Source organism: Drosophila ananassae (genome assembly GCF_017639315.1).
Source record: "Drosophila ananassae strain 14024-0371.13 chromosome Y unlocalized genomic scaffold, ASM1763931v2 tig00000150, whole genome shotgun sequence".
In the NCBI taxonomy this organism is placed as follows: domain Eukaryota; kingdom Metazoa; phylum Arthropoda; class Insecta; order Diptera; family Drosophilidae; genus Drosophila; species Drosophila ananassae.
The window spans coordinates 269,179-291,195 of NW_025319085.1; the positions used below are offsets into that span (position 1 = coordinate 269,179).

The following is a 22,017-nucleotide window of genomic DNA, read 5'->3' on the forward strand; positions in this document are numbered from 1 at the left end:
CATGTTGACACTAAAAAATATTCTTTACGTTCCGAAGATGACCGGAAATTTCTTTTCCGTGAGCAGTGCTGTCCAGAACAGGTGCAAGGTGACCTTTGACTTAGAGAATGCCAAGGTGATGGAAGATGGAGAATGTATAGTGAAAGCAAAAAAGATTGGCAACTTGTACTTGTTTTGGGGGTGGTCGCAGCTAATGTTTTGCCATGTCAGTTGTAGATGGGATTTTTCTACACAAGAGATACGGACATATTAATTTCTCTAGCTTGAAAGAGATGGTATCCAAAGGGATAGTTCGAGGGATAGATAATATTCGGTTGCCAGAGAATATTAGTTGCAAAACGTGTATGGTTAGCAAAATCCATGTTCAACCCTTTCCATCAGCAACAAGTAATCGGGCCAAGGAGCTTTTGGATCTGGTACATGCAGATGTTTGTGGACCATTCCCAACATTGTCGCTCGGAGGTTCCAAGTATTTTTTGACGTTCATTGAACGTTGCTTCCAGGTATTGCTTCTGAAAAGAGCAATATATGGCAATTCGAAGCAATTGAAGCCATTCGGAAGGGCCTGGAACGAGAAGCTAAGTAGCGTATTGGTTTATATGGGATTCGTTGCCTGTGATAACGAGCCATGTTTGTACAAATATTGTAGAGAAGGTAATCTTGTACTAATCCTTGTATATGTTGACGATATATGGTTGCCTCGAGCCAGCCAATCGCACGAGGGTTTGCTAAAAATCAAGAGCAGCATCTCACGATTATTCGAGTGCGTTGACAAGGGTCAACTTAACTTTTTCCTGGCCATGAAAATCGAACGGAACGGCGATCTTGGAGCAATTACTTTAGGACATACGCAATATGTCAAGGACTTATTGCATATTCATGGGATTGATTTTTGGAAATAGGCAAAGACACCTTTGGATCCTGGTTTGCAAATAGATTGCACAAGCCCCCAATGCAAAAAGGTGGATCCTACTTCTTATCAGTCCGTAGTAGGAGAGCTTATGTGTCTAGCTCTTACAACAAGGCCAGACATATTTCATTCGGTGTCAAAATTGGCACAACGGAATCAAAACCCGCATGCTGAACACATGGAAGGCATAAAGCACGTCCTTAGATATCTCTCATCTACGATTGACATGAAACTACACTACCGACAATGTGGTCAATCGTTCTGTGGATACGTGGACGCGGATTGGGCAGGTGATAGGCTTGACAGGAAGTCCTATACAGGTTACATACCTGTTAGCAGGTGGTCCGATTTTTTGGCTTTCGGAAAAGCAGCGAAGTGTGGCGTTGAGCAGTATCGAGGCGGAGTACATGGCACTATTGGCCGCATTTAAGGAAGCGATAGTCATGCGAAGGCTGATTATGGCGATTGGTTGCGGAGACAACGACACCCCGATCGTTGTTTATGGGGATAATCTGAGTGCGCAGGCGTTAACTAAGAATCCCGTTCATCATTCCAGAACAAAGCACATTGATAGACGTTATCATTTTGTTAGAGACGTTGTTAAGGAAGGCAAGTTTTGTTGAAATACAAATGTACAACCGAAATGATAGCAGATAATTTGACAAAAAATCTTCCTAAAACGAAACACGAAGAGTTTACAAATATGTATAATTTGTTTTGATATTTATTTTTGTAAACAAGCTGGCATTGAGAAAGGGTGTAGAAAATAAGGTATCCTGTATAGTTTAGTATGTTACAATGCACGCTTTTATAGTTATAGGAAGGAGAAAGAGATGGTGGAGTAGTTATAATTGTCCCGCTCTAAGAAATAGAGAATAAGAAAATATGTACATATATCAATTTTTCCTCAGTCACAAATAAAGTTCCGAAGCATACACAAGGTGTTTTAATTTTGTCGCTTCGAATTCTGCCGCTCAAGAGATTTTCGTGAGAAAGTAACGAATGACTATTTTAAAGCTAAATACTATTTTCCAGATGCACAAAAATTAATCCAAAATATAATCAATAAATGCGATATTTGTAATATATGCATTACCGAACATAGAAAAGTAGCATTAACCTTTGAAAAAACGCCTGAAAGTAAAAATATCTGTGAGGAATATGTAATTGACTATTATTTTATTGATCAAAAAAATTTTTAAATTGAATTGATATGTATTAAAAATTTGTTTCAATTATAAAAACTCTTACCACAGATTGGATCGAAAGTAAAAAAGCATTACTTAAAATATTTATAACAATAAAAATGGATCAAGATCCCGGATTAGTATGCAAATCATTTTAAAATTGGTTAGAAAAAGAAAATATTGAGATCAAATTACAAGAATGATCGTAGCAAGAATGGTATAGCCGATATAGAAAGAGTTCACAAAACCATTAATGAAAAATTACGAATCATAAATACACTTAATGATGCTGAAGACAAGCTCATGAATATCGAAAAAGCTACATATGTTTATAATCATGAAATAACACATGATCTTACAGGTAGAACCCCTGCTGAAATATTTATTTTCGGTATGGAACCTAAAAAAAATGTCCAAAAAATAAAAGAATCAAAAATTTATCAAATAAACGGGATAAACGGGAAGAATCTGAGGTAGATTTAAATTATGCAAAATTTGAAAAAGATATGAAACGTAAGCCGAAACTTGTAAATCCATTTAAGAAAACAGAAAAAATTATACAAAAAGATGAGAAACACTGGCAGGAAATAAATAGGTTCACAAAGTAATAAAACACAAAAATAAATTTAAAAAGCTTAAAAAACGCAATTTTTTTCGTTATTTCAGAAATGTTGAAAATTCTGACTATGATATTGAAAGTGATAATAATAGTACCATGGACAACGTTACCTTTAATAACGGCTCAAAAAATTAGTATTGTCCCAAATACTTCAAAAATGGATCTTTACTATTACATCTTACTAATCTTACCATCTTTACTAATACATCTTAAATACGAACATAAGAAGACAAAAAAGAGTAAAAAAATTGAATTAAATAATATAAAAGAAAATATAATAGAAAATATTTAAATATACAGATAATTTCGGCCGTCAAATTGACATAAATGATAAATTTGAATATTTTATGAATAATAGTGTTGAGCTATCAGCGTTTTGATAGCAGCCGAATTAATAGACAAGGTTCAATTTTATAATTCAATTTATTGTGGGTCAATTTAACCCCAAAACAAATTCCGCGGCCGAACCAAAACAATGCCGAATTACAAGTGCATAAAAACCTAAGAGCTTGCGCAGAAGCTCCACCAAAGCTCCCAAAGTGCATGCGCTACAAATACCAATAAAGCGCATGCGAAACTGGGAGACAAAACAGAGAAGAATACACGCTGACAACAACAGATGCAGCTAAGCATTTTATGATTATTTTAAATGCACTTTTTGGTGGCTGCTTGGCCCAACAAATAGTAAAAGTGTTTATTATTTGGAAAATTCTACAAAACTGACCAATGTATTTCAAAGATCCTTACAAATCAATTAGCAATTTGTCAACACACTTTTATTTCAGAAAAAGAATTTATAAAACACTTTGAACCAAATATTGTAATAATATATAATTTAAGTAAAACTCAAATTAACCAAAATTGTGAATTATTTAATAAAAAAAATTGTAGTATATCTGCAAATACACTAAAGTAAAACTCAAATTAACCAAAATTGTGCATTATTTAATAAAAAAAATTGAAGGAAATAATATTAGACTGTAATATTGTTCTATTATTAATATTATACAATTACAATGTAAACTTGAAATAAGAAATATCAAAATCACAACTTCAAAGATTATAAATGAATATAAAATAATATTGTCAAGTACCAATGTAGCTCTAAACTTAAAGACTTAAAGAATCATTAATAAATCAACAAAAAAAAGATATTGTCTACAAATGGATTGTCTTTATAAGCCAAATACTCAAGGTTAAAAGCATAATAATATATACATATAATATTCACTTATAAGCGCTTAGCCAACCACAAGGAAATTGTTGTTGAATTCAACAAGGAAGTTTAAATTTCTAAAGGAGGGGCGAGTAGTATATCTGCAAATACACTAAATGAATCTGCATATTCCCTAGATAACAAAACCTCCACGAAAATTAAAAAATGGTATCTAGCAGTTACCATATCTTTGGAATACTCATCCAAAGTTGAAATCTCCGATTTTCTACATTAATTTTTGGTCTTCTATCTACAATTTCTGTAAAGCTTTTCTAAACAAGCTGAACCTGCAAGAAATACGTTTTGAACATAGAAACCGTTTTAGATAGCCATGACTTTTTGAAAATATGAGATTAAAAACTCCATTTAAATTGACGAAAATATTGTTTAACCACCTATAATGAATTCAATAAAATGAGTATTCCAAAGATATGGTAACTGCTAGATACCATTTTTTTATTTTCGTCGGTACACATACATTTTAAAAATTATATGTACTAGAAACAATGATGGTCATCGCCATTACGCGTCCTACATAATTCAATATTTGGTAAAATTTGATCAATTTATTCTCTTAGGTGTACCGCGGAATCTGTGGGTGATAGAACCTATGTTTGTTCTGGACTTTGGTTCAGGGGAGCCTAAAGGTTATAGAGCAGGTTAAATTATGCGTGGAGGAAAAAAGTTGGAAATGGTCGGCCTGTGTAATTATAGGTAACGAACCTAGTTTTTCTTCATCCCAATTTAAATCCTTTGCACAAAGAAATGGAATATCTTTAGTTTTTGCGGATCCTCGACATGGTACATTAAACGGACAAATAGCAAAAGCAGACCTTAACAGAAATAGCCCACTGCCCACTCCATAACCAGTCATAGACCTTTTGATAGATTATTTAACAAAATCAAGTTGCTATTGCAATTTGCCATAATAAAGATAAGAGAAAATAAAGACTATAATGTAGGATGTAATTTACGAAAAGATTAAACCAAGTAGACAATTAAAACAAGTAGTTAAGGAAAATCTTCCTAACAAAGTTATTATAAATAATAGAAACCGTATAATTCGTAAAGATAATATTAAATAATCTACATAAAAAATCAGAATTTTCATTTGGAAATATCCCACGATTTAAAAATTACTAAAATTCTTATCTCCAAAATAATACCTAGTTGGTCAAAAATAAAATCGATGATTTAATACAAAATAATAACGATCAGTTCGTTATTAGTTCAAAAATATTCAAAGAATTAAAATCTCTATCCGAAGAATTCAAAACAGCATTTAAAGATCAATAAATTCCACTTAAAATATCGCATAAAAATATCGCTTGTGCTTGCTTACACAATTGTGCATTTTTACACAAGACACATTTTCACTTGCAAAGATTGATGTATTTAATACAAACATTTTAAACAATAAAGATATGAAAGAAATTTATAAACACGAACTAAAACCTGTAATCATATCAGACCTATTAGAATTTTAATCGAATTTTAAATCGCCTAACACCAAAACGTTATTATAATATGCATAAAATATCCAATAGGATCGACCAATAGAATCCGATCGGTCTATGACAGCTATAGGATACAGTGGGCCGATCCTTATGATATTTTTTACATAAGATATTTTGGCCAAATATACCATCGTGGAAAATCCCAACCCTCTTACTTAAAAAACACCAAAGTTTTGGCATTTCCGATTTATCAGTTATATGGCAGTATATAAGTCGGAACGGCCGGGATCGGTCGACTAAATCCTATAGCTGCCATATAACTGATTGATCGGAAATGCCATAACTTTGATTTTTTTTAAGTTATAGAGCTGAGACTTTCCACACATAGTATATTTGGCCTAAATATATTATATAAAAACTTGCATATGGATCGGCCGACTATATCCTATAGCTGTCATAGAACGATCGAAATTTGCATAACTTTGTTGTTTTTTAAGTTAGAAAGATGGGGTGTTGAGCTATTAATAGTTTTTAATAGCAGCCGAATAACTACACGCGTTTCAAATTATAGTTTCAATATATTTATTTTGGGCTCAATTTAACCCTAATATATGCGGCTCCAATCAACTCCGAATCACAAAAACGCCAAAACAAGAGCTTGCGCAGAAGCTCAACTAAAGCTCCCCAAAGCGCATACGCTACAAATGCCAATAAAGCGCATGCGAAACTGGGGACAAAACAGAGACGAAACATGCTGATAACAACAGCTGCAGCTTAGCATATTATAATTATTTTAGATGAATTCTTTGGTGGCTGCTTGGCCCAACATCCTCCCCCCATTGAAGGGTGGGCCTTCAATAACAATGTCGGAAGGGGCAGCAGTCACATTATTGCAGAGGTTGTTCCATGGGTTGTCCTCCCTACCACAGAGCGCCGACACATCCCGTGATAGTCCACCGTGGCGAGAAAACACCCAGCCAAATCGAGTGTTCTGAGCAATTGGGAGCCCGTGACCTAACTGGAGTTGGCCAGCCGACAACAGGTCAAAGAATAAGCCGGCTCCAATCAGCAGGTCCACTCGCTGCGTTTTGTGGAAGTTGGGGTCAGCTAGGTCCATATTACCAGGAATCTTCCAGCCCGAAGCATCTATGTCCTGGCTAGGCTGATAGTCCGTTATAAGTGAAGCTACACCAGCCTCAATTTCCACTGAATATGTGCTAAGGCGGGACTTCAAGCACACATTAACCGATGCTCCATCTGTTTCAAATCCAGCGCCGCCGAAACCGGCCACCGTTGTGGAGCATTTGGAGCGGCCAAGCTGAAGTTCATTCACCAGCCGCGACGAGATGAGATGTACTTGTGAACCCGAATCCAGTAACACTCGGCAAGGCAGGAAGTCTCCAGATCGACCACGAACGAGTACATTTGCTGTTGGCAGGAGCACTAGCTCAGCATTGCGATCCTGGTTCATAACAGGGTTGATTGAGCGGGATGGGTTCGCACCAGCAACTGCACCGATGGGACGTGAGACTCGTGCGGGTGAAACCTGCCCGCGAGGGTGCAACAGAATATGATGACGGTGATTGCACGTCGAGCAGCGGGAAGCTGAGCATCCGCGAGCGAGATGGCCATTCTCCAGACAAACAAAACAGCGAGTCAGACGCCGCACTTTGTCGTACCGTTCCTCAATTGGCAAAGCACTGAACTTTGGACAAGCTGGAAGCTCGTGCGCCGAAACACCACACAGGGCGCATAGAACAGGACTGGCGTTAATAACCATGCACGAGGATCGGTTATTGGACTATCTACCTCGGCCTACTTGGTTAACTGGTGAATACGCCAAAGAAAAGTCAACGCTTTCGAGAGTCCGGCACCTTTGCTCTAAGAATAGTGCCATAGACTCCCAAGATGGAAGGCTGTCATCAGTGCTTCCTGCCAGAGAGTCTTCCCATTTGGCCTTTGTAGCGGGGTCCAGCTTTTGGAAGAGGATCTGGATGAGGAGGCACCCTTGAATTTCGGCAGACGTCCCGGAACTCATGAGGGCCCGCATATGTCCATTGAATCGGTCGGATAACTCCCGAAGAGTAGCAACGGATCCCGGCTCAACCACCCTTAGCTGCAGGATCTCGTTGATGTGAGCCTGGAAGATTAACCGACGGTTGCTGAAACGGTTGCGCAAAAGGTCAAGGGCAACATCATAGTTAGCGTCGGTAATCTCTAGCGCCCTCACAGTCTCCAGGGCTGAGTCCCGCAAGCAGGAAATGAGCCACCTGAGCTTCTCCATCTTGGTCAAGTGCGGGTGACTGTCGATGGTTGTCCTAAATAGGGCGCAGAAATCCGGCCACTCGGCATAGCCGCCGCTGAATGTTGGCATCGGCAACGGTGGCAAGGAGGGGGCTGGTTTGTATGGCATTGGCGATACACTGGCACCGTCGAGAAGTGTGGAGTGGGCAGCGATTCTCATGGAGCGCTTGGCAACCTCCACCTGAATTTCCACTTCCACATCAGTCGCCAGCTGCGAGAATCTCCAATACAGATCACTCCCGATCTCGCTAAAATTAAGCTCCTCCAATTCTTCTTGAAGCGCGGTGAACCGCTCACGCAAACGCTTCTCCACTGACTCAAGCGCCATAATAGTACAATCCTCAGTCCGCGTCGCAGCCTTCACTTTATTTTGCAGCGCCTCCATCTCCTGGCAGGTGACCTCTGCTCTTCTCCGCAGCATCCTTTCCCGGTTTGCGGCAGCAGCTCCAATAGTCTCAGCTCCAGACTCCATTCAAAAAAAAATGCAACTTGTAACAACAACAAGGGCGTTTTCTTGGCACTTTTAATGTTGATCACAATAATCAACCGGGATGAAATCACGTCGGGGTCACCAAATGTTGAGCTATTAATAGTTTTTAATAGCAGCCGAATAACTAAACGCGTTTCAAATTATAGTTTCAATATATTTATTTTGGGCTCAATTTAACCCTAATATATGCGGCTCCAATCAACTCCAAATCACAACAAACGCCAAAACAAGAGCTTGCGCAGAAGCTCAACTAAACCTCCCCAAAGCGCATACGCTACAAATGCCAATAAAGCGCATGCGAAACTGGGGACAAAACAGAGATGAAACATGCTGATAACAACAGCTGCAGCTTAGCATATTATAATTATTTTAGATGAATTCTTTGGTGGCTGCTTGGCCCAACATGGGGCTTCGTACAAATTTTATTTTGAACAAAATAATCTGATTTGCCGAATTTCATAAGGATCGACCGACTATATCTTATAGCTGCCATATAACTGAACGATCGGAAATGGCGCAGCCTTAACTGCATTAGTATATAAACTTCGGCTCCCGCCGGAGTTAGCTTTCCTTTCTTGTTTTAGCTTAAAACTAACAAGTTTGTTTGTGTTTCGTGGTGTATAACTTATAAATGGCACAAAGTTCCAAAAAGGTAAAAACGCAAAGTTTGTGGCAACCCTAAATGCTTACGATAGCACAATTGAACTCCATATCTCATGGCAGAATCGATATCGCTGGAGGCCATCTCTAGAGACCCAACACTTATTGACGTCTAAGATCATCGACAGCATCATCCGATGCTAGCTACGCCTTTGTGACTTTTTGTTAGTTTTAAGAAGTTATATATAGTGAATAAACGAACATTAAATTGGTGACCCCGACGTGATCACTATATAGATGCGAGTACCAGTGCTTACAATGGCAAACAATGACACCACACAAGACGACGCCGACGCCTTTCACGATACCTTTACTCGCGGTTCCGACGCAGTTATTAACAGCGCAGCGGTTAAAATTCCGCCCTTTTGGACCGAGCACCCAGAATTATGGCTGTCGCAAATCGAAGCCCAATTCGTTCTGGCAGGAATAACTGCAGACGACACGAAATTCAACACGATCCTGGCGTCAATCGAAGCACCGGTACTGGCCCGAATTGCCGACGCCATCGTCAACCAACCAGGCACAGGCAAGTACGAAAACTTAAAGTCGTGCATTTTGGAACGCTTCTGCGAAAGCGAGCAGAAGAAAATCCAGAAGTTGATTTCGGAGACTGACCTTGGTGACAAGCGCCCCACAGAACTGTCCAACGAGTTAAACGCACTCGCCAACAAATTTGACGAAACTTTCTTAAAAGCACTTTTTTAAAGTGCAAGCGATCTTGCAAGCATCGGAAGCCTGCCTAGCAGATTTAGCTTAGTTGGCAGACAAAGTCATGGAAGTCGGCGCACTCCAGCAGCACCGTTTTCGACGAACGTCTAGACCGCATCGAGCAACAAATCAATGCGCTGTTCAAAAACCGTTACCGCAAGAACAGCTCATCCACATTAACGGATCGCAACAGCGTTACGACTTCAGGCTTGTGTTGGTACCACAGCAAATTTGGCAACGCCGCCAAGAAATGTCGCCAACCGTGCTCGTTTTCATCCGAACCAAAAAACTAAAACAGTCTTCAGATTCGGCGAACAAATTCCAAGAAGACCACAACACAATTACCCGCCTCGCCATAAACGACAATTACTCCAAAACTCAATTTCTCATCGACACCGGCGCCGACATTTCAGTGATGCCACCCTGCAGAATCGCAAAAACTATGCTCACTCCAAAGCTTCTTTTCGCCGCCAATGGTACGAAGATACAAACCTATGGAGAAAAACGCATAACAGTGTCGCTGGGATTGGGACGAAACTTCGTTTGGACCTTCGTATTAGCTGACATCAACTGCGCTATCATTGGAGCTGATTTCCTTCAACATTTCGACTTACTCGTCGATATGAAACGACGCAAACTCATCGATCGAGCTACGCTGCACGAATCTACATGTCACTCGCCTCAACGTAAAATCAACGCGATTTTATCCTACGACACGAGCAACCAATACGCTAGGTTGCTTCACGAATACCGCGATCTCGCAACGATCAACTCGAACCGGCTGCCAGCAGAGTCCGAAGTAACGCACTTCATCTCGACCAACGGCCCGCCTACTCACGCCCGCGTCCGACGACTAGCGCCCGACAAACTCAAAGCTGTACAAACTGAGTTCTCCTACCTAATCGAAAAAGGAATATGTCGCCCCTCAAAAAGCCACTGGTCCAGTCCATTACACCTGGTGAAGAAAGCAAACGAAGAATGGCGACCATGCGGCGACTACCGAGCACTAAACAACGTAACAGTGCCGGATCGATACCCTATTCCGTACATACTGGATGTAACAAGCATCCTACACGGTAAAAAGATATTTTCAAAAATCGACCTGCAAAAAGCGTATCACCAGATCCCTGTCGAACCGCAAGATATTCTCAAAACAGCAATTATCATTGTCTTTTGGGCTATTCGAATTCTTGTTCAAGGCACTCGGCTTACGCAACGCAGCGCAAACTGTTCAGCGTCACATAAACAACGTAATGCAAGATCTCGACTTTGTTTTCGCATACATCGACGACATTCTGATCGCTTCAGAATCCGAGGAGCAGCACGATACGCACCTCCGTACGACCCTTGACCGCCTTCGAAAGGCACATCTCACCGTGAACTTCGAGAAGTGCCAATTCGGTAAATCACAACTCACGTTCCTGGGACATGGCATCAGCCGGCACGGTTTGAAACCATCCGAAGCCAAAGTAGAAGCCATCCGCCACTTTAAAAAACCGCTTATAGCTAAAAATTTAAAAAAGTTTCTGGGTATGAACAACTTTTATCGGCCGTTTATCCCACGTGCTGCTGATAACCAACACATACTCCAGACGCTAATCCAAGGCAATAAAATAAACGACAAAATCCCGATACTCTGGTCTACAGAAGCCGACCACGCATTCGACGCGTGCTAGAACGAGCTTGCAAACGCTACATTGCTGAACTACATGGCACTAACTCGCAATTAACACTAACCACCGATGCCTCCGATGACACCATGGGTACCGTGTTACATCAGATTATCAACGACCAGACGCAAGCACTGGGTTTCTTCTCAAAGAAATTCACACTGACGCAAAAGACGTACAGCACCTACGATAGAGAACTGACTGCCATCTATCAGGCCATTTTGCACTTCAAGTTCGTATTGGAGGGCAGAAACTTCATAATCTTCACCGACCACAAATTGGTCGGCAAACACTATGTTTGGCCCCACATGGCGAAGGATGTTGCTAAAATCGTACGCTCTTGCATCCCGTGTCAAAAAGCCAAAATCCAACGACACACAAAATCGCCAATGGGAGAGTATGCCGCCAGCGACGCCCGTTTCGAACACATCAATATCGACATCGTTGGCCCACTGCCCTCATCGAACGGATACCGATACTGCCTCACGGGTATCGATCGCTTCTCAAGATGGCACACAGCAATTTCCTTAGTCGACATCACAGCACAATCTGTGGCCAACGCACTGATTTCGGGCTGGTTCGCTCTGTACGGAATCCCATTCCACATCACAACGGATTTAGGCCGACAATTAGAGTCCACACTGTTCCAAGAGCTCGCCAAAATTTGCGGTTTTAAGCACCTGCGCACGACAGCGTACCACCCACAAGCCAACGGGATGGTCGAACGCTGGCACAGAACATTAAAAGCTGCCTTAAAATCCGCCGATCCAATCAACTGGAGCAGTTCCCTGCACTTAATCCTCCTAGGCCTACGTACAACAGTTAAAAGCGACATCGGTCTGAGCCCAGCTGAAATGGTTTATGGCACCGCTCTACGGATCCCTGTCGGATTTTTTACACCAAACACACAAAAACATACCGAATCCGAGATCGCCGAGACTCTTCAAAAAACCATATCTCAGCTACCAACCACTAAGCCAGTGCACCATCATACACCGCAAGAATTTGAGAACCCGGATTTAAACCATTGTACCCGCGTCTTCGTCAGAGTGGATCGAGTCAAAACCCCCCTGGAAGCAAACTACGAGGGTCCGTTCGAAATGTTAGCAAAGCACGACAAGTACTTTACGCTCAAAGGACACACAAAGGACATCAAGGTTTCGATCGACCGACCTAAACCAGCATACATCTCCAAAACGAATCACCTCCGACTCAAGAGAAAACGACAGCACCAACTGCCCAGCCAACCGAGCAGTTATCAAGATCAGGACGACGAGTCAGATTCCCAGCAAAGTATCTTTGCCACAGTACCCTCCTAGAGCTCTAGGAGCTTATACATAACTTATAAGTAAACTCAGTCTTTTGGGGTTCCCAACTAATCTTCTTATCTGGATTTCGAGCTACTTATCTGGGAGAACCCAACGGGTTTTCTTAAAAAATGTTACCTCGCGCTTAGTCCGCGCCACATCTGGGGTGCCCCAAGGAAGTCATCTTGGACCCCTACTTTTTACACTGTTTATTAACGACTTGCCCCTTGCCTTAAATAATTCATTTGTACTTATGCACGCTGTTGACTTTATGCCTTCAGTATAAATTTACTAGTGCCCAGTCTAGACTTCAATCCGATTTGGATAAACTTCAAAATTGGTGTTTAGCGAATAACTTAAAGCTTAATGGATCGAAATTTAAACTCATGTCTTTTTACCGATCTAGTCCTCAACAGGCTATGTACTTTATTATTAACTCAGGTTAACAATCTGGGTGCCCTATTAGATTTGAGACTGAAATTTACCGACCATATATCTACGATGGTTAATAATGCTATGGGTGTGCTTGGTTTTATTAAAAGATGGTCAAAAGAATTTAATGACCCGTACATAACTAGAACGTTATATACATCACTGGTCCGTCCGATTTTTGAGTATAGATCGTGTGTCTGGAGTTCTCAATATGGAGTACACCAAGATCACATTGAATCTGTACAAAAAAACTTCCTTACTTTTGCTCTTAGGGGACTTAATTGGAATGCAAATCTTTACCTCCCCTCTTATCGCAGTAGACTTTTTAATAAACAACTTACCATAATTAACAAATCGTAGAACGATGCTGGGTGTCATGTTTCTATATAATCTTATTTATGTAAATATAGACAGCCAGCATTTACTAACACGCTTAATTTTTAACGTTCCTAGTAGAAGGACTAGAAACTTTCGTCCTCGACTCCTCAGCCATTGTAGATCGACTTATGCCCAACACGATCCGTGCAGGGTATTATGTTCGCACTACAATGGTCTCTACCACATCTTGTCACTTTGCTCCATCATCAATATTAAATCGCTTATATTAAACGCCTTATCTGAGCATCAATCTTCCTCGTGATGTCTTTCTTCTCCTCGCTTAAACTATCTCGGATCTATTCCCGCGATTCGAGCCATACCTTACGTGGCAGCGTCTCTCGGTCGGTTGGACGGGTAGTGGGCTGTACGTATGCAGTGGGAACCGCTCAAAAAAAAAAAATGCTACCGTATAATGGACCAATTTGAAAAAAAACACCCTTTGTGGCTAGCCGGTAATATGAGTTAAAGCGTTTGTGATCAAAATATGTATGTTATCAAAGAAACGAGGTCGCCCAAAATTGAATTATTAGGATGCTGGCGTAAGGCTCAAAAGAAAATTAGCATCTGAACTTGCAGATAAAAATAACAATTCAAGTTCTCTTTTAATCTTTCTCAAATGTTCTCTTTTACAAAAGAAAGCGCCTTCCTGCAGAGGTTATCTTTCTTTTTGAGGAGCCAATATTGAATGAAAAGGACAAAGATACCTCCGGAAGCTTGTCCGAAGATGAATCCGATTACGATAATGAAAGTGATTGTTTGGAAATATATTTACAGGAAGAGGAATCTGATTAAACTGTTAAATATTTATAATAAAAATATAAAAATTAAAAAAAAAACGAGAAAGGAAAGGTATATATACTATAAGCTTTATATATAAGCTTTATATATAAGCTTTATATATATACGTTTTATATACCCTTGCAGTTGAGTCGTAGTTCGCTAGGTGGCGCCACGCATCTTATATTATTAGATATATAGCGGATCATATATAGTTGGCCGATCCTTATGAAATTTGGCATATCGAATTATTTTGCTAAAAGAGGAATCCATTGAAACTCCCATGCTTCTAACTTGAAAATCAAGCAAGTTATGGCATTTCCGATCAATCAGTTATATGGCAGCTATAGGATATAGTCGACCGATCCCGGCCGTTCCGACTTATATACTGCCTGCAAAGGAAAGAAGTGTGTGTCCAAAGTTTTAACTCGATAGCTTTAAAACTGAGAGACTAGTTTGCGTAGAAACAGACAGATGGACCGACGGACAGACGGACATGCTCATATCGACTCAGGAGGTGATCCTGATCAAGAATTTATAGAATAAGAAGAATAAGATTTAGATTAAGATTCTGAATTGTGAGACTAATTTAAGCAATCCCAGAATAAAACGTGCCCGTATGCCAATGCCATAGGCCCTTGAACCATCTTCTTTCATTGGACCTACGTTTGTGGGGAGCCGTTTAAAGGCAACTCAGAAAAAGAATTTATAAAGCACTTTGAACCAAATATTGTAATAATATATAATTTAAGTAAAACTCAAATTAGCCAAAATTGTGAATTATTTAATAAAAAAAATTAAAGGAAATAATATTAGACTGTAATATTGTACTAAACTATATAATATTATTAATATTATACAATTACAATGTAAACTTGAAATAAGAAATATCAAAATCACAACTTCAAAGATTATAAATGAATATAAAATAATATTGTCAAGTACCAATGTAGCTCTACACTTAAAGACTTAAAGAATCATTAATAAATCAACAAAAAAAAGATATTGTCTACAAATGGATTGTCTTTATAAGCCAAATACTCAAGGTTAAAAGCATAATAATATATACATATAATATTCACTTATAAGCGCTTAGCCAACCACAAGGAAATTGTTGTTGAATTCAACAAGGAAGTTTAAATTTCTAAAGGAGGGGCGAGTAGTATATCTGCAAATACACTAAATGAATCTGCATATTCCCTAGATAACAAAACCTCCACGAAAATTAAAAAATGGTATCTAGCAGTTACCATATCTTTGGAATACTCATCCAAAGTTGAAATCTCCGATTTTCTACATTAATTTTTGGTCTTCTATCTACAATTTATGTAAAGCTTTACTAAACAAGCTGAACCTGCAAGAGATACGTTTTGAACATAGAAACCGCTTTAGATAGCCATGACTTTTTGAAAATATGAGATTAAAAACTCCATTTAAATTGACGAAAATATTGTTTAACCACCTATAATGAATTCAATAAAATGAGTATTCCAAAGATATGGTAACTGCTAGATACCATTTTTTTATTTTCGTCGGTACACATACATTTTAAAAATTATATGTACTAGAAACAATGATGGTCATCGCCATTACGCGTCCTACATAATTCAATATTTGGTAAAATTTGATCAATTTATTCTCTTAGGTGTACCGCGGAATCTGTGGGTGATAGAACCTATGTTTGTTCTGGACTTTGGTTCAGGGGAGCCTAAAGGTTATAGAGCAGGTTAAATTATGCGTGGAGGAAAAAAAAAAGTTGGAAATGGTCGGCCTGTGTAATTATAGGTAACGAACCTAGTTTTTCTTCATCCCAATTTAAATCCTTTGCACAAAGAAATGGAATATCTTTAGTTTTTGCGGATCCTCGACATGGTACATTAAACGGACAAATAGCAAAAGCAGACCTTAACAGAAATAGCCCACTGCCCACTCCATAACCAGTCATAGACCTTTTGATAGATTATTTAACAAAATCAAGTTGCTATTGCAATTTGCCATAATAAAGATAAGAGAAAATAAAGACTATAATGTAGGATGTAATTTACGAAAAGATTAAACCAAGTAAACCAAGTAGACAATTAAAACAAGTAGTTAAGGAAAATCTTCCTAACAAAGTTATTATAAATAATAGAAACCGTATAATTCGTAAAGATAATATTAAATTATCTACATAAAAAATCAGAATTTTCATTTGGAAATATCCCAGGATTTAAAAATTACTAAAATTCTTATCTCCAAAATAATACCTAGTTGGTCAAAAATAAAATCGATGATTTAATACAAAATAATAACGATCAGTTCGTTATTAGTTCAAAAATATTCAAAGAATTAAAATCTCTATCCGAAGAATTCAAAACAGCATTTAAAGATCAATAAATTCCACTTAAAATATCGCATAAAAATATCGCTTGTGCTTGCTTACACAATTGTGCATTTTTACACAAGACACATTTTCACTTGCAAAGATTGATGTATTTAATACAAACATTTTAAACAATAAAGATATGAAAGAAATTTATAAACACGAACTAAAACCTGTAATCATATCAGACCTATTAGAATTTTAATCGAATTTTAAATCGCCTAACACCAAAACGTTATTATAATATGCATAAAATATCCAATAGGATCGACCAATAGAATCCGATCGGTCTATGACAGCTATAGGATACAGTGGGCCGATCCTTATGATATTTTTTACATAAGATATTTTGGCCAAATATACCATCGTGGAAAATCCCAACCCTCTTACTTAAAAAACACCAAAGTTTTGGCATTTCCGATTTATCAGTTATATGGCAGTATATAAGTCGGAACGGCCGGGATCGGTCGACTAAATCCTATAGCTGCCATATAACTGATTAATCGGAAATGCCATAACTTTGATTTTTTTTAAGTTATAGAGCTGAGACTTTCCACACATAGTATATTTGGCCTAAATATATTATATAAAAACTTGCATATGGATCGGCCGACTATATCCTATAGCTGTCATAGAACGATCGGAATTTGCATAACTTTGTTGTTTTTTAAGTTAGAAAGATGGGGCTTCGTACAAATTTTATTTTGAACAAAATAATCTGATTTGCCGAATTTCGTAAGTATCGACCGACTATATCTTATAGCTGCCATATAACTGAACGATCGGAAATGGCGCAGCCTTAACTGCATTAGTATATAAACTTCGGCTCCCCCCGGAGTTAGCTTTCCTTTCTTGTTTTAGCTTAAAACTAACAAGTTTGTTTGTGTTTCGTGGTGTATAACTTATAAATGGCACAAAGTTCCAAAAAGGTAAAAACGCAAAGTTTGTGGCAACCCTAAATGCTTACGATAGCACAATCGAACTCCATATCTCATGGCAGAATCGATATCGCTGGAGGCCATCTCTAGAGACCCAACACTTATTGACGTCTAAGATCATCGACAGCATCATCCGATGCTAGCTACGCCTTTGTGACTTTTTGTTAGTTTTAAGAAGTTATATATAGTGAATAAACGAACATTAAATTGGTGACCCCGACGTGATCACTATATAGACGCGAGTACCAGTGCTTACAATGGCAAACAATGACACCACACAAGACGATGCCGACGCCTTTCACGATACCGTTACTCGCGGTTCCGACGCAGTTATTAACAGCGCAGCAGTTAAAATTCCGCCCTTTTGGACCGAGCACCCACAATTATGGCTGTCGCAAATCAAAGCCCAATTCGTTCAGGCAGGAATAACTGCAGACGACACGAAATTCAACACGATCCTGGCGTCAATCGAAGCACCGGTACTGGCCCGAATTGCCGACGCCATCGTCAACCAACCAGGCACAGGCAAGTACGAAAACTTAAAGTCGTGCATTTTGGAACGCTTCTGCGAAAGCGAGCAGAAGAAAATCCAGAAGTTGATTTCGGAGACTGACCTTGGTGACAAGCGCCCCACAGAACTGTCCAACGAGTTAAACGCACTCGCCAACAAAGTTGACGAAACTTTCTTAAAAGCACTTTTGCTGCAGCGCCTACAAGTGCAAGCGATCTTGCAAGCATCGGAAGCCTGCCTAGCAGATTTAGCTTAGTTGGCAGACAAAGTCATGGAAGTCGGCGATTTTTATCATAAACGAACCGTTGACGCCAAATCGGCGCACTCCAGCAGCACCGTTTTCGACGAACGTCTAGACCGCATCGAGCAACAAATCAACGCGCTGTTCAAAAACCGTTACCGCAAGAACAGCTCATCCACATTAACGGATCGCAACAGCGTTACGACTTCAGGCTTGTATTGGTACCACAGCAAATTTGGCAACGCCGCCAAGAAATGTCGCCAACCGTGCTCGTTTTCATCCGAACCAAAAAACTAAAACAGTCTTCGGATTCGGCGGACAAATTCCAAGAAGACCACAACACAATTGCCCGCCTCGCCATAAACGACAATTACTCCAAAACTCAATTTCTCATCGAAACCTATGAAAAAACTATGCTCACTCCAAAGCTTCTTTTCGCCGCCAATGGTACGAAGATACAAACCTATGGAGAAAAACGCATAACATTGTCGCTGGGATTGGGACGAAACTTCGTTTGGACCTTCGTATTAGCCGACGTCAACTGCGCTATCATTGGGGCCGATTTCCTTCAACATTTCGACTTAATCGTCGATATGAAACGATGCAAACTCATAGATCGAGCTACGCTGCACGAATCAACATGTCACGCGCCTCAACGTAAAATCAACGCGATTTTATCCTACGACACGAGCAACCAATACCCTAGGTTGCTTCACGAATACCGCGATCTCGCAACGATCAACTAGAACCGGCTGTCAGCAGAGTCCGAAGTAACGCACTTCATCTCGACCAATCTACTACCCGCCTACTCACGCCCTCGCCCGTCGACTAGCGCCCGACAAACTCAAAGCTGTACAAACTGAGTTCTCCTACCTCATCGAAAAAGGAATTTGTCGCCCCTCAAAAAGCCACTAGTCCATTACACCTGGTAAAGAAAACAAACGGAGAGTGGCGACCATGCGGCGACTACCGAGCACTAAAAAACGTAACAGTGCCGGATCGATACCCTATTCCGTACATACTGGATGTAACAATCATCCTACACGGTAAAAAGATATTTTCAAAAATCGACCTGCAAAAAGCGTATCACCAGATTCCTGTCGAACCGCAAGATATTCTCAAAACAGCAATTTTCAATGTCTTTTGGGCTATTCTAATTCTTGTTCAAGGCACTCGGCTTACGCAACGCAGCGCAAACTGTTCAGCGTCACATAAACAACGTAATGCAAGATCTCGACTTTGTTTTCGCATACATCGACGACATTCTGATCGCTTCAGAATCCGAGGAGCAGCACGAGACGCACCTCCGTACGACCCTTGACCGCCTTCGAAAGGCACATCTCACAGTGAACTTCGAGAAGTGCCAATTTGGTAAATCACAACTCACGTTCCTGGGACATGGCATCAGCCAGCACGGTTTGAAACCATCCGAAGCCAAAGTGGAAGCCATCCGCCACTTTAAAAAACCGCTTATAGCTAAAAATTTAAAAAAGTTTCTGGGTATGATCAACTTCTATCGGCCGTTTATCCCACGTGCTGCTGATAACCAACACATACTCCAGACGCTAATCCAAGGCAATAAAATAAACGACAAAACCCCGATACTCTGGTCTACGGAAGCCGACCACGCATTCGACGCGTGCTAGAACGAGCTTGCAAACGCTACATTGCTGAGCTACATGGCACTAACTCGCAATTAACACTAACCACCGATGCCTCCGATGACGCCATGGGTGCCGCATCAGATTGTCAACGACCAGACGCAAGCACTGGGTTTCTTCTCAAAGAAATTCACACCGACGCAAAAGACATACAGCACCTACGATAGAGAACTGACTGCCATCTATCAGGCCATTTTGCACTTCAAGTTCGTATTGGAGGGCAGAAAATTCATAATCTTCACCGACCACAAGCCGCTGATGTACGCTTTCAATCAAAACAGCAAGAAAGCATCACCGCGACGCGCGCGGCAACTGGATTTCATCAGCCACATTACAGGAGCGGAAAACGACGTGGCTGATCTTCTCTCACGCATCGAAGCCATCAAACACATAGACTTCGACGAGATGGCACTGGAACAGGAAAACGACGACGAACTACAATCGCTCAATCGCTCAACTCAATTCTGATCCAGAAAATACCGTCTCACTAAAGAAATTTTCCGTTTCAGGCTCAAACAAGCAATTGTACTGCCACGTCGCCAATAACCAGCTATGCCCATTCGTGCCCAGATGCCTACCCTAAACCGTGGTTAAGGCGACAAATAAATTGGTCGCCAAACACTATGTTTGGCCCCACATGGCGAAGGATGTTGCTAAAATCGTACGCTCTTGCATACCGTGTCAAAAAGCCAAAATCCAAAGACACACCAAAAATCGCCACTGGGAGAGTATGCCTCCACCGACGCCCGTTTCGAACATATCAACATCGACCTCGTTGGCCCACTGCCATCATCGAACGGATACCGATACTGCCTCACGTGTATCGATCGCTTCTCAAGATGGCCCGCAGCAATTTCCTTAGTCGACATCACAGCACAATCTGTGGCCAACGCACTGATTTCGGGCTGGTTCTCTCTGTACGGAATCCCACTCCACATCACAACGGAATTAGGCCGACAATTTGAGTCCACACTGTTCCAAAAGCTCGCCAAAATTTGCGGTTTTAAGCACCTGCGCACGACAGCGTACCACCCACAAGCCAACTGGATGGTCGAACGCTGGCACAGAACATTAAAAGCTGCCTTAAAATCCGCCGATCCACTCAACTGGAGCAGTTCCCTGCACTTAATCCTCCTAGGCCTACGTACAACAGTTAAAAGCGACATCGGTCTGAGCCCAGCTGAAATGGTTTATGGCACCGCTCTACGGATCCCTGTCGGATTTTTTACACCAAACACACAAAAACATACCGAATCCGAGATCGCCGAGACTCTTCAAAAAACCATATCTCAGCTACCAACCACTAAGCCAGTGCACCATCATACACCGCAAGAATTTGAGAACCCGGATTTAAACCATTGTACCCGCGTCTTCGTCAGAGTGGATCGAGTCAAAACCCCCCTGGAAGCAAACTACGAGGGTCCGTTCGAAATGTTAGCAAAGCACGACAAGTACTTTACGCTCAAAGGACACACAAAGGACATCAAGGTTTCGATCGACCGACCTAAACCAGCATACATCTCCAAAACGAATCACCTCCGACTCAAGAGAAAACGACAGCACCAACTGCCCAGCCAACCGAGCAGTTATCAAGATCAGGACGACGAGTCAGATTCCCAGCAAAGTATCTTTGCCACAGTACCCTCCTAGAGCTCTAGGAGCTTATACATAACTTATAAGTAAACTCAGTCTTTTGGGGTTCCCAACTAATCTTCTTATCTGGATTTCGAGCTACTTATCTGGGAGAACCCAACGGGTTTTCTTAAAAAATGTTACCTCGCGCTTAGTCCGCGCCACATCTGGGGTGCCCCAAGGAAGTCATCTTGGACCCCTACTTTTTACACTGTTTATTAACGACTTGCCCCTTGCCTTAAATAATTCATTTGTACTTATGCACGCTGTTGACTTTATGCCTTCAGTATAAATCTACTAGTGCCCAGTCTAGACTTCAATCCGATTTGGATAAACTTCAAAATTGGTGTTTAGCGAATAACTTAAAGCTTAATGGATCGAAATTTAAACTCATGTCTTTTTACCGATCTAGTCCTCAACAGGCTATGTACTTTATTATTAACTCAGGTTAACAATCTGGGTGCCCTATTAGATTTGAGACTGAAATTTACCGACCATATATCTACGATGGTTAATAATGCTATGGGTGTGCTTGGTTTTATTAAAAGATGGTCAAA

At 40.5% G+C, this 22,017-nt stretch overlaps 2 protein-coding genes across 2 annotated transcripts; both read left to right on the forward strand.

Annotated features, from left to right (window-relative positions):
• The first annotated feature begins 9,101 nt into the window (after positions 1 to 9,101).
• On the forward strand, positions 9,102 to 9,548 carry LOC123258242. The gene has a single exon (XM_044718115.1). It carries the CDS (start codon positions 9,102 to 9,104, stop codon positions 9,546 to 9,548), a length of 447 nt encoding a protein of 148 aa, XP_044574050.1.
• Positions 9,549 to 20,558: 11,010 nt separating this feature from the next.
• On the forward strand, positions 20,559 to 21,478 carry LOC123258243. Its single transcript, XM_044718116.1, has 2 exons — positions 20,559 to 20,646; positions 20,703 to 21,478. Exons 1-2 carry the CDS (start codon positions 20,559 to 20,561, stop codon positions 21,476 to 21,478), a joined length of 864 nt encoding a protein of 287 aa, XP_044574051.1.
• Positions 21,479 to 22,017: the final 539 nt, after the last annotated feature.